This window comes from Varanus komodoensis, unplaced genomic scaffold (genome assembly GCF_004798865.1).
Source record: "Varanus komodoensis strain SLA01 unplaced genomic scaffold, ASM479886v1 scaffold27, whole genome shotgun sequence".
NCBI lineage: Eukaryota > Metazoa > Chordata > Lepidosauria > Squamata > Varanidae > Varanus > Varanus komodoensis.
The window spans coordinates 12,851,738-12,865,809 of record NW_025335701.1 but is presented as its reverse complement, the minus strand read 5'-3'; the positions used below and the strand labels follow the sequence as shown (position 1 = coordinate 12,865,809).

Genomic DNA, 14,072 nt, shown 5'->3' with positions numbered 1-14,072 from the left:
AAGCGATGAGGCCGTAAAGCAGCTTCTTCACGACAGCCAAGCCGGTGAATGGTTCCTGTGCAGCCAAGGGGGAGAGGCGAGCTGGGGGGTGAGGGAGTGTGCAGCGGCGGCTCCTTGTCGCGGGTCCTCAGCTGAGCTGCACCGCTGTTCCCTCCTACCGCCCGGCAGGGAAGAGACATGGATCCCAACAGGATCATCCAGGCGCTCAAGGGCACCATCGACCCCAAGTTGCGCCTCGCGGCCGAGAATGAGCTCAACCAGGTAAGAAGAACGCAGCCTCCGGCCCGACCCTCCCCTAGCCCGCCGGGGTCGTGGGGAAGGAGACTTCCGGGATCGGCATCGTTCCTCGCAGGGCCTTGGCCGAGGAAGGGGCTTTGTTTCCGCCTCAGGGGGCTTGGCCGGGCCCTGCCTCCTCCCTGGGCTCGCCTGCTGGTGCCCCATCGCCGCCGCCCCGGGGCTCCCTCCGCGCTATTGTCTGGCCAGCGGGCGCCCCTTTTTGTTCTCTGAGGGGAATCCTGTCAAGGCTGCCTTCACACCGAGAGGCTTAAAAATAAAACAAGTAATTAGAAAGAGGGAGAAGTAGTTTTAAAGTCGCTTCGGAAAGGTATAGGATGGCTTTTGTGGACGGCAGTCCGCTTCATCAGAGCATCTTTTGGTCCCTAGAAGCAGATGCCACCCGAGAAATCGGTTCGTGTTTACAGTGCCGCGCGAGGCTTTGTCCGAAGGAGTAGCTGTGTTTGGTTGTTTTACTGCAAAAAAAAGGAGCCAAGGGTCCTAACATGTTTCTGTGGCATAAGCTTTGGTGGACTTGAGCCGATGACCGGGTGGGCAGCTTGGGGCTCTCCAGATGTTGTGGCCTACAGCTCCCATCCCACTCTGAACATTCCTGTGCACTCTGCACATCATCTGAGGTCCTCCTTGGGAAGCCTTCTCAGTAGTGGCCCCCTAATTATGGGATGCTCAGTCTAAGGAGACCCACCTAGCACCAACATTGTTATCTTCGTGGCACCTCATTAAGACCTTCTGTCAGGCACTTGGCAGTATAGGATAAGCTTTTAAATAGGTCTTGATTGTTTTTTCTTTATGATTATAATCTGGATTCTGGGTTATATGCTGCTCTCTGTTGTTTATATCTTTGTATTGTATGGTTTTTAATGATACATTTTAAAGCTTTTAATCTTTGTAAGCCACCTAGAGAGCTTTGGCCATTGGGCAGCATAGTAATGTAATTAAAAAAATGAAATTATCCCTGATCAACATAGCCAATGATAAGGACCCTTAACTCAATGTGAGAGCACCTCTTTGGGTGCAGATGGCCTCAGGTTCAGTCCCTAGGCTGGGGAAGAAATCTGCCTGCAACCCCAAAAAACCATTGCTGCCAGTTGGTATGACCATTACTGAATGCATTGGACCGATCTACTGGTCTGACTCAGTACAAGGCAGCTTCCTATGGTAAGGAATGAGGGGAGCTGTAGATTGGGTAGCATTTCTGAAGGGTCACAAATTGTCCACCCTGGTGCATGAAAACCTGGAGAGGTGATTCTAATTCATGGAAGCATATCCCATGCTGCAAGACATTCTTTTTATAGAGGGGTGTGTGGCTGTGTATGTAGGTAGGTAGGTAGAATCATAATGTTGGGAGAGACTGCAAATGTCATTTAGCACAGCATCCTGCTAGGCCAGGAAATGTTCTAGTAGCATCTTAACCATTTTATGGTTGTGGCATTTCTTCAAATTGTTCCTTTCCCTGCAATTGTGGAATCTTGCAGAGAGATTGAGAGAGAAAATAGCGGCTGCTTTAGTGCTAGGAACTATTGTGGCTCCTTATTAAAATGCTAATTATTGGATGAAATGAAGTTATTAGCAGTTGTGACAGGAAAAGGTTAACCAGAAAGGTTGAGGGAAAGGTTAACAAGAATGTTTAGCTCTGAACAGAGAAAATGTTAAAGAATGTAAATGGCCTTGTGTCCCAGTAGATAGAAAAGAACTCATGAAGTTTGCATTGACCATAAAGCATAGAATGGCAATCAGAAAACCTAATTTACCAAAGCAAATGTAAATGTCCTTTTGTTACCTGGAGTTAAACCAATTAACCAGTCAGGATAAGGAAGGTTGTGCCTTGAAGGTGTTAGACTGCAGCTGTTTTTTTGCTACTGCCTGCACATGGTATTAGCCTCTTGTGTGCAAGACAACAAACCTTCCTGTTAGAATGTTTGTGTGGCAAATGCTTTACATTGAAAGGACCTCCAAGTCTGAACCAGAAAAGAGGCTTCAGCCTTTCCTGAAACTAATTTTGGAGTCCCATCATAGTTGATTCCTTTTCTACCACTCCTCAGGGATCTTAGCTTGTTGAAGCAACTTTGTGAAATATTTTAGTGTTGATTTTAAAAAGAACCAGTTTAATTACAATAAAGTAGCATAAAATACCAAGCAGTAAACTTAGTCAAAAGAAAACACATCATGGAATCATCATATGTACAATATATTGAATTACAGTACATTAGATCATAATCTTATGATTAGCAGAACAAGTACTAAGCAACAGCATGAGTGACAGTCATTCAATTAGGATATAAAATCCAGATGTACCAACATCACTATTCAGTTATGAGTCAACAAGTTTTGTGGTAATTTTTTTCAAAAAGTCATGCCATAAAACATGAGAGCTATGATACATGATAGGGAATGGAAGGTCTGTGGACTTTGGCATGGGACCAAGATGCTCCCAGTGATCCAAGAACTCTTGTGTTGCCAGCATACAATTTTTTATACTCCAGATGAAAGATCCAGGAAATCAACAGCTAGTGAAACTCTTTGAGCAAAAAGTTTTATTTTATGTCTTTCTTAGTGCCTGGTATTTTTGTTTTTAACATCTACACTGGACTCAGCTGTTGTATACTTTAAAATATTTCAAGTGTTCATTTAGCTCTGATTCTGGCAATGAAAATGAAGGCAAAAACCTTCAGATGCTGTATCAATACTTTGTTTTCTAACTGCTGTCTGAGTCCATTATATGCACGAATACTTACATTTCATTTTCATTTCCTGGTATATCTAAAATACCACTTTCTTTGTCATATGGCTGCATTCTGTGTTGTGTCTGTCATTTTTGTTCTTTGTCAAAGAAGGGTGATAAAGTCAGCATGAACCAACAGATCCTAAGCAGTGACTGTAATCGTTTATTTAAAATCAAAGAAGTTATAAATATTTGCAAGTGTTAGGTGGCTAAGTAAATGAAGAGTACACTGGATGTTGGAAAGCACTGCCAGGTCCAGAAGAATCTTGAGGTCCCTAGATGTTTATCCTGGGTGGCATCTAGGAATCTGAAAACACATCATTTTGGTTGGCTGTTGCCAAAGATGTCAAGTGCATAAAAGGGTATGATATTCATTCTTTTTCCTGACCCATTAGCCTGTTGAAGAAAGATGGACATTATTTTGCAAAAGGGAAAGCTGTGGAAATCATGAGTAGCTCAGAAAATTATGCTGAGTGGGAACATGGGAGATGCTAAAAGCTGGTAAGATCCTGGGGTGGGGAGGAAAATTAGTAGGTCAGTAGGTAGTCAATGCTCAGCAGGTAGTCTACTGGCCTTATTCTGAAACAAATGGTCCAGACAGAAGGAATATAGCTGATCTGGGCACTTTGTTTCAGATAGTGGCTTGGTATTTGGACTCCAATAGCATCTAATTTTCAGGACCAAGTGAATTCTGTGATAGTGTAACATCATTCCTGCAGTCCCCTCCTCTGACGGCAACCTCGGTGGTGCCAGGAACCAGTGCCTGACCATCAGATTTCCTAGTTTGAGTACCACGGTACGTGATAACATGAGCCTTGCACATGCCCAAGTATTGATTGCACACATAAGCAGGCTGCCCCCGCTGCCTGTGGAGAGATAGGAAGCTGGGTGCTCTCATGCTGCTACCTTCTCCTTGCCTCTTTTCTGAGTCCAGACCTCTAGCCATGAAAGGCTCAAACAAAAGAAAGAAGCATCTCTTTAGTTGAAGGCCAGTCCTGCTCTTAATCTATGAGACATTTTTGCTTCAATTTTGGACACCTTAACTTAGGCTTTAAAAAAATACAGCATTCATGGTGGAAGGCTTGCTGGCATTCATCCAGAGTGACCCTAAGAGGTTGTTTCTTAAAGATTAGTTACAGTTTTGCCTTTTCCATTAACCTATTGGAACAATTAACTGGCAATTGCTGAATGAAGTCTTTAAAGTCTTCTAGCAGATTTTAGCAAATCAGTAGGATAAGGATGCCAAAGCAATTCCCGCCTTGAGTTCAGGATGCGTCTTTGATGAGTATGGGTTGAAATATATCCTTCTTTTCCAGGGTTTAGGTGTTAATTTTTTGAATAGTAACATTTCTCTGAAGTGAACCGGTACCCCATCAAGGACATTTTCATAACTTATTCTAATACTCTCTACCCTCCTCCATTTTGGGTCTGTTACCCATGTAGCTGCAGAGAGTGTGTGATAAATTATGCAGTGTATGCCCTCAGGGCAACAGTTACAGACTGTATGGGTGCTGTCCAGGAGTTGCTGGTGCTGATCTGCTGGTACCTGATGCCAGATTTCCTTCATGTACTCATACATCTTTCTATTGCTGTGTGTCTGGGGACCTAACAGAATGATTTGAACTGAGGTTTCAGAAGTGCCTAGTCAGGTAGAACTGGATTTGAACCAGGAGGGAGTGTGATAGTAACCCAGCTAGTCATGTGATATCAGAAATCATCACTTGCTGTGGATAATATATTTAAGTGATGAACATAAGGAGAAAGCAACTGAATGATTGGTACTGCATCCTTCTATATCTAGGCACTTTCCATCTGTTTTGAACTGCAGTTCTCACAGTTCGTTCTCTCACAGTGGTTCTGGCAATCCAACAACAACTGGGGGGGCACGAGCTTGAGGAAGGCTGCAGTATGTAATGGCCCTCCAGTCCTAGTAGATTAGATTCAAGTTAAAATTAGAGGCACCAGAGACAGCCATTCAGTGTGAGGCCTAGCAAAGTTTGAATTTGCTGCTGACTGAGGAGAAAAAGCCTAGCACACAGGGCTGCTTGTTTGCCTGGTTTTAATGTTCCATGATTCTGCATTTTACAACTAGCATCCTTTTTTCTCTTAGTAGCTCAATCACATTACAGAGTTTTCTCGAGCTCTGTTGTTGGATTACTTGTGAGCCCAGAAAGAGCAGTGGCAACTGGAAACTTCCACTAGAATGTCTGTGACTGAGTCAACTTTTTAAAAACTTCCTCCAATTGTTTTAATCCTGCCCCCCCCCACGTATAGAAGTCAGCACACTGCTTCATGTTTGTGATTACTTATTATCCATAGTCAAATGAATGGCAGCGGGGGGGGGGGGGGAGTATAAAAAAGCACAGACACTCAAAACTTTTTAACCATTCGCAGTTTTTCCAGTTTGCAAGACTACCAGTGCAACTGTGCAATTATTCAAATTAGAAAATGTGGACTATTTGGACTACTAATATAGTCCCTTAAAACAATGTTGCAGAAAATGAATAGAGGCAGGGAATACCCTAAGGGTATGTCATAAATCTGTCTTTCTGTAACCAGGATCTCAGAACTAAGAGTGTTGCTATTTCTAGGCATAAACATCATTTTTTCTTTCCCAGTTCCTTTGAAACAAACACAAGCACATGTCTGATCAAAAGTATTCCTGGACCAAGGGCAGAACAGTACTCCTTGCACATAACCCTGCTAGTGTTCAATAGGAGTGTAATTACATGCTTAAGTCTCCTCTTCAAATAGATGGTACCTAAAAGTGCTTCACATTGGCAGTGCATCTGACATGGGAGGAAAGATATTCTTATTCATGGCAATAGTGCTGTCTTTATCTTTTTGCAATATGTGGTACTTTGTTGATTAAGCATTTCTATGCATTTCAGTCCTACAAGATCATCAATTTTGCTCCTAGTCTGCTACAAATAATTGTCTCTGATCAAGTGGAATTCCCAGTCCGACAGGCAGGTGAGTCTATGCAGAGTAGTCTGCCTTTAAACTGTTCAATAACATTTTGCATGTATACTGTACTGTACTCTATACTCTTTTTGCTTTTAGGTGTCAGACTAAGACCTTTTTATTCTCCCAACTATTTCAGTTGTTGAATTTTTATTATTTTATATTTTATGAACCCACTGTGAATTTTTTGGTTTTATTTGATTATTGATTGCTTATTGAATTTATTTTACTTATTTAATTTTATTGTCTTTTTAACTTATTGTGATTATTTTATGAATTGTTAATGCAATGTGTTGTTATTGCTATTAATTGCTGTTGTTTATTTTAAATTATAAACTGTCCTGAGAGCCATTAGGCTAATTTGGTATAGCATAGAAATGTTACAACAAACAAATAAATAACATTTCAAATTTTATTTATGGAAGCAAAATATCCATTCAAATTGAATATAATGCGGAGGGATGGCTTTTGTTATCATTTCCCAATTTTGTCCTAGCCACCAGAAGAAAACTCAAATTAAAAACTCTTACTGCATGTTTGAAAGAAGTACACTGTGAGACTGGCACCTCTTCTCTTCATACACAGAGGAACAGTTGTACGGATGGGGTTGCCAAAGGATCTTTTAGATCCCCTTGGTGGGTATTTCTGCAGCTGCTTGGCTGCGGGGAGAGCGGGTCCTTTGCTGTGCAGTTCAGCATGGCTGGAATACCCATAGTTTGGTCTTTCCTGCTAGTTTGCCATGCTCACCAAGAAGGCGACCTAGCAACTGAGCAGAAAATCCCACAGGGGTCAACCATGATCATATGGCTGTGGTATTTGTGCATAAAACACAGAAAGAACATAAAAACAGAAGGGGACTCCTGGGCCATCTAGTCTGGTCCCTGGCTCTAGCTGGCTCTGCTCATAACATGCCTACCATGTTCATGTCCATACTGTCCTTAAACACCCTCACTGATGGGGCTTCAACCACCTCCCATGGAAGCCCATTCCAGACCCTCAGGGTCCTAACCATCAGGAAGTACTTCTGGCATCCACCTTGAACCTTGGTTCCCTGAGCTTTGCTCTGTTGGAGTGTGTCTTGCCCTCATCCGCAGGGGAAAGAAGGTCATAACCCATCTCTGCGTGCCACCCCCTCCCATTTGCTGCTCCCATGTGTACTTCCATTGTGAAGCTGCATTTTTGTAGCAGAGTAGTGTGCATATGAAGCCAGACAAGGCCCTGGTTGGCAAGATAGCAAAGCTGAGACTCAGTTGTTTTGGCCACGTCATGCAATCAAGGTCATTAGAAAAAGATACAATGCTTGGAATGCTCAGCAGCAAGAGAAAACAAGGTCACCCAAGAGCAAGGTGGTTAGACTCCATCAAAGAGGATGCAGGCCAGAGCATAGTTCAGCTGAAAGAGGTGTCACTGCATTGAAAAATGTGGCGAGATTTGGCCCATAGGATCATTTATAGTCGGACATGACTGAACAGCTGAACAACAACTATGTGACTAGAGTCTCAGTTTCTTGCAGTTGTTATATTGCTATTGCAAGTGCATGCTTGCTTAGTTCCCAACTTGAGACTCCCCTGACAGATCAGCATTGCTTTCAGATATGCACTTTAATGTGCTGTTCATGTGAAACTGTAGAAGGACTTAGGGATGTTGTTTTCCTTCTGTCAATTCAGCTGCTATTTACCTGAAGAACATGGTGACACAATACTGGCCAGATAGGGAGCCACCGCCTGGAGAAGTGGTATTTCCATTCAACATTCATGAAAATGATCGCCAACAGATCCGGGATAACATTGTCGAAGGAATTATTCGCTCTCCAGACTTAGTGAGGTATGAAAGGCTTGGCAACATGCACCAGAAATCTTTGAATTTTGTACTGAGGAAATCAAATTATTCCACCTGAAATAAATTATGTAGACTTAACAACTTTGCATAGATTTTTCTGACTCTGATCATTCTTCTTAGAAAATTATAATGAGTTCAGAAGGATAAAGGACATTAGGCTAAAAGTGCAGGAGTTGCTTCTGAAAACATTCATAAATTGAGGCTTCCAGGAGAACTGTTTCTGAATTAGATGCCCAAAATACTCTGTGTAGAGAACTGTAAAGAGGAAGGTTATGAAAAAGGGTAGTTAAGAGCAGAATTCTTGCATTTGTGAGTTTTTTTCTGGGTAAGTGTGCATATGGCAGTGTCCCTATATGCCAGAGGTCCTCAAACTTTTTCAACAGGAGGCCAGTTGACAGGTGCCAGTGGTGGGCACGGGCCACTAAAGCAGTGCTAGCAGAAGGGGGGGCGTGCACATGCGCACGCATGCGAGGCAGGGACAAGAGGGGTGCGCACAGCGAGGTGCTGGCTTGCTCACAAGGAGATCGTTTGCTCTGAACAAGTCCAAAATGACCTCCTCATGAGCAAGCCATGTGCCCATGCGCACACACAGCGAGTGCAAAACCTCTGGAGCGGGCCAGTTAAATGGGCATGGTGGGCCGAATCCAGCCCGCGGGCCTTAGTTTGAGGACCCATGCTATATGCCCTGCCTGCAGACCAGTTCAGGTGATTTACCTAACCTGATGTCCTGCTTGGTGGTAAAGGATGGTGCTGTCTCACTGCACATAGTCCCTTGATCAGTGGTAGGTAATCTAGTCCTGTCCAGATACATTTGATTACCATAATTAGTAATCAAACCAATAGACTTCCACGATTTCAAGCCATTGGCCAGTTTGGGAATGATTGGAGTCTAGGAGGCACCATGTCTCCTGTCACTGGGCTAAATTAACCAAAGCAGTCTCTAGATTCTCAGAGTGACTGACAGTCTGAGAATATGCAAAGTTTACTTGCTTTATTTTTATGAATATTTCAATTTTGTATCACATTGTTTTTAGTGGTTGTTCAGTTGCTCACATATTGTTTATTTCATTAATCGGTTGTTTGGTTATTGGAAAAGTAAAAGGAAGGAAGCAGCAAAAATGTCTTGCTACATGGTCAATTCCTCTGTATCTCCTCCCTTCTCCTGTCCTTGTCTTTTTTAAAGGTACCTCCTATTTTAAGGTAATTGGCTGGTGACTTTTCTTAGAAAACAAACTTTACTCCTGGGTTTCAAAGAAGAAACAAACTCTTTAGCACTTGTAATCATGTGTTGACTCTTCCCTCCCCCTCTCCCCCTGCTTCCTTCTTCCCCAATCTTTCAGGGCTCAGCTGACAATGTGTCTTCGTGCTATCATAAAGCATGATTTCCCAGGTCACTGGACAGCAGTGGTGGACAAGATAGGCTACTACTTGCAATCTCCAAATAGTGGGAGCTGGCTTGGAAGTCTGTTATGCCTGTACCAGCTAGTGAAGACCTATGAGTAAGTTGATCTTCGTCAAGAAGGATCCCTTTCTCAGCAATTAATATAGGTGGTAATGTCTGGAGGTTACCTCTAAGTACATTTTGCATGTCCTTTTGCCTTACCTGATTCCATTCGATAATAGCGGCTGCATTCTCAGAGGGAAAGAAGTCAAATGCTTGAATAGGAAGCATTCCTTGAACAAGGCAAGGTTAAAAACAAAGTGCATAGTGTATACGTACAGCTTTGGAAGCACAGAATTTCCAATTTCTGCCTGTAATGGCTTCTTAGGAAGAGATGTTCCTTCCCGTCTCCTTGATTACTCAATTAAACCTCATCATCAGAATTCTCGGAAAAGACCACTTTTCTTCCATTATTTGGGGGGTCATTTTTGTACCCCAGGCCCGGCAGATATTCCATGTGAAAGGCCATTGATTGACAGAATGTTCTTCCAAGAGGTTGCACTCAGCATAACATGGATTTGAGGTTTTAGCTAGTACAGGTGATTTCAGAATGAATTTTTCCTGCATCAGACTACATTCAGGAAAACAATGGTTTGTTCTGTTCAGCTTACAGTCAGCATAGCAGTGCTCTGGCTTGTCAGTTTACAATTGGGATAACAATGCTTTCCCCAGTGGATTTCTCTTTGTTTGTTTTTTGAGAGAGAAGTTTGCTTCTCTTTCTGAAGTGAACAGATTAAGATGAATTATAGTGTATTTAACCTCATTTTGTGCCTCAGATGTTGGGATGAAAAAGTACTCCAATGGCTTATTATTATGCCAATTTAGGGGGCACTTTTTGTCCCAGGCACATTTGGTTTATAAAAAGAAAAATGTAAAAGGGAAATGACTGAAATTTGGGGCATTATTTATCACCCTGGAGGTGTCAGTGTCCTAGAAAGATGAAATTGTGTAAATTGTACAACAATATATGAGTCTGGGGTAGGAAAGTAAGCCCAGGGAGTGGAATGTTAATGAGAAACCCTGTATGACATGTGACTCAGTTCTAAAGTTCTGTGGCTGAAGTGCAAACAGATCATGTGTTAATTACTTACCATATGGCTATATAAATTATGGCTTCTCCATCATGAAAAATTGATACATTAGGAAGATTAACATGGTTTAATTTTTTTTCTCCCTTTGTTCTGGGCCTGTTGGTTAAAGGATCTTTAGGATCTTTAAGGATTGTCCTGTGGAGATACAAGAAAGGGAAAGATGACAAAGTATATCTTATTCTTTCCTCAAAATGTAGAATGATTAGAAAAGCAACACTTTCCTCCCTAACTCTTTCTGGGTTTGACTACCTCTGCAGATACAAGAAAGCCGAGGAGCGTGATCCCCTCATTGCTGCAATGCAGATATTCTTGCCTCGAATTCAGCAGCAGATGATCCATCTCCATCCCGACAACTCACATTACTCAGTTCTCCTACAGAAGCAAATCTTAAAAATTTTCTATGCACTTGTTCAGGTATAAGCCTAGGCACCCAAATAAATCAGAGTAGGAGGAATTCCACGAAGGTGGGATGGGAAACGTGCGCATGCATACTTCAAATGTGTTTCATTGATTTTAAAGTTGACTACATTCGCTTTGTGTGCTTAGGATTACCTAAACAGTATTTGAGTAAAGAAATTTGCTGAGACCCTTATTATGTAAGTGCCTCTGGAATGGGCATCCTTATGGTTTTGCTATGTATAACAAACTTATCTATGTACTCCTTTTGTGTGTGGGCTTTCTCTGTTTCTCAGTCAGAAGGAAGGGATCCTCTCTTGGGTGCTGTTGAGGAACAGAATCTAAATAGTCTTCTGTTCTTTCCTCAAGGGGCAGCACAGCATTGTTTTCACCCCACTGAACTTGTTAATCCCTTCTTACTCTTGCTTTATGTATTCCTGGAGACCATAGTAATGGTATACCCAGGAACCCAGAAGCTTAGGAGTTGGTTCATAACAGACTAAGGACACACATTGGAGTCTTCTGTGCAGTCATTGAGGCTGGGATCAGACAACCCAGCAACCCATGGTGGATTTTTTTTACTATTGTTGGTCTGTCCTGTTGTCTGAACCCAGTCGTGTGATTTTCAGTGTGGTGCTGGCCAGATCAGGGTACTATGCACAGCTTTTTTGGCCTAGGCCGCTGTGATGGGATTCCTGGTGAGTCTTCTTGGAGAATCCTGCACACTGTCACTGGGAGTGAATTAACAGGATGTCCATGTGGTTTCCGTGTATGATATAAGCTTGCCAAAGTGATGCAAAAGCTTTGCTGTGGCATAATTTAGCACAAAAGGTTTTGCAGTAGTAAACTTCTCTTTCCCTACTTGTACATGCGTAACTAATTTAGTCAGCACAAAGAAACAAATCCTAAAATGTCAACACAGAGAATGCATAGCACTGGTTGTTGGCTGCTGCCCGCAGGTAAGCAGTTACATGTCTGGCTATGTAGATTCTCATAACAGGATGGAGGGGAAAAGACATTAGTGAAGCTGTGCTGAATCAGACCAAGGTCCATCTAGCCCAGTATGTTTTCACACAGGATGTGAGTGCAACAGTGCCCTCCCATTCACATTCCCCACAACTGGTGTACATAGGCACATTGCTTCTGCTGCCCAAGGCCCCATAAATTCCCAGTGGAGCCAAAAAACATTCTTCAGTTGTATCATGTAATTAATTGTTTTTATCAGTAAAAGCAAGGAATAATTTCTGGCTGGGCACGTAAACAATGTATTTTGGAAATGCAGCACTCTTGGTTTTGTCTCAAATTCACACTCTCCTCTCTTAATTCCAGTATGTGCTGCCACTTCAGCTGGTGAATAATCAAACTATGACTGACTGGATGGAGATTTTCCGGATGGTCATAGACAGAAGCGTGCCACCTGTAAGTTGGCAATGTTACTATCTTAGCACTGAGGATCAGCAAATGGCATGTTTAGCAGGGAAAATATACTGAGTTTCCTTTCTCCATTGGTAATGTTTGTAGAGGTTTCTCACTTCTTTAGCTGTACTATACTGCCTTATAAAGAAGGCAGAATGAAGCAGGGGAGCAATTGCTCATCTTTACCACCCAGTCAACAAGAACATACTATTTTGTTTTTAATTAGAAAAAGGTAGACATATACTCAGAAAATATAACTTCAGGTGCAACCCACACCTGCTTCATACTTCCCCTTCTGGTCCCTCAGCCTCTGGCCAGCCCCAAGGTACCTTGGCCTTCCAAGGATCAGCCATATGCACAGTCATGTCTCTTTGGATTGTGCCTGATAAGAGCAGATCAGGAAAAGAATGCACTGCCAAGACTGATTGCAGACTCTCCCCCTTGAAGATTGTTGTTGTTAAAAAGTTGCTTACATTTGCCTGTAACATTCAAAGGGATCTGAAATTGAAATGAGCCAAGTGTAAACAGTCCTAAGGACCAGACTTGATTAACGTGGTATAAATATTGTAGACCATTGTGTTAAATTGGTGGTTACGGTTTTGATAAGTGTTCTGATGCTTGAATACCATATAGATGTTAGGTTATGTGTCAGAGAGATTGTTCTGTTGGTTTAACAATGTATGTTCCACCTTTGCATAAACCTGATATATCTGGTTAGAGACAAGCTTGAGAATTCATCATATGCAGAATCTCCAAGCTTCCATATAGCCTGAACTGCCTGATCCTGCCTGATCTTGCAAGCTAAGCAGGGTTGGCCTGGTTGAAATCTGGATGGGTGACTTAATGCTGTGAACCACCCAGAGAGCTTTGGCTAGAGGCAGTATAGAAATGTAATTATTTAATAATTATTATTGTTAGCACAAGTGTTTTGAAGTTTGTTATAGCACATGTAGAGTTTCTTATTAGCACTCTCTGGTAATAGTCATTTGTGTACTCACTGCTGATAGCAATTTCCTTGGCTTAGGAGACACTGCAGATTGATGAAGATGATAGGCCAGAGTTGGTGTGGTGGAAATGTAAGAAGTGGGCTTTGCGGATTGTTGCTCGCCTTTTTGAAAGGTAATAGGCTCGCAATAAAGTATAGAACTCCTACATTCTATTTTGGTTGCTTCTAAATTTGCATAATAATAACTTTTCCATACCTTTGATTTTAAAAGTTATCTCTTGCCTCTATTTCTGCCCTTACACTTGTCTTTCAAGTCATGGTTTTCTTCCTAAAAGGAGGAAAAGGCAGAAGACCAAGTAGGAGAATGGGAGGAATTATGAAAACAGCAGACTGTGGTTATGTTGGGTGGTAGCATTACATGTGCTCTCCTCTGCTCTGGTACAACCACAAAGAAGAGTTCAGAAGCATACACCTTTATTTGTTAACCACAGCATTTTCAGACATCCATGCCCAGACAGTCATAGCCAAAGATTCTTGAGCCAAGCCAACTTCATAAAGTATGGCAAGGATTGAGAACCTGTGCTGCTTGGATTGGAGGATCCCCATCAATGATCCAGCCCATCCTCCTCACCTCCATCTGGTTGTAGACAAAGCAGCATTTATTGCTCTCTAGTGTTGTGAGCATTCTCTCCCCCTTTCCCTTTCCAGCACATCTATACTGAAGGCTTTTCAAGTACAGTCCTTTTCTTTTTAGCTTGGCAAGTTTTTTTGTGATGCAAGGTAATTCATAAAAAGGCTGTTCTCAGCTAGCATCCCTCTGGTTTCTGGGATCATTTCTTGCCCATATGAAGAGTGGATTCCAAACTGAAGACCCCCCTCCTCCTTTCTGTTCCCAAAAAGCTTGATTCCACCCTCAGGGAGGTTCATGCAGCTTGTGACCAGAGAGCAGGATGTTACTTAATT

At 42.3% G+C, this 14,072-nt stretch overlaps 1 protein-coding gene across 1 annotated transcript in view; it reads left to right on the top strand.

Moving 5' to 3' along the window:
- The first annotated feature begins 3 nt into the window (after positions 1-3).
- Positions 4-14,072, top strand: part of IPO8 (importin 8) — a 51,874-nt gene continuing 37,805 nt past the window's right edge. The window contains 7 exon segments of the mRNA XM_044434112.1: positions 4-261; positions 5,908-5,989; positions 7,648-7,804; positions 9,160-9,318; positions 10,609-10,765; positions 12,077-12,166; positions 13,188-13,282. Coding sequence (XP_044290047.1) covers positions 178-261; positions 5,908-5,989; positions 7,648-7,804; positions 9,160-9,318; positions 10,609-10,765; positions 12,077-12,166; positions 13,188-13,282 — 824 coding nt within the window. The 5' untranslated portion in view covers positions 4-177.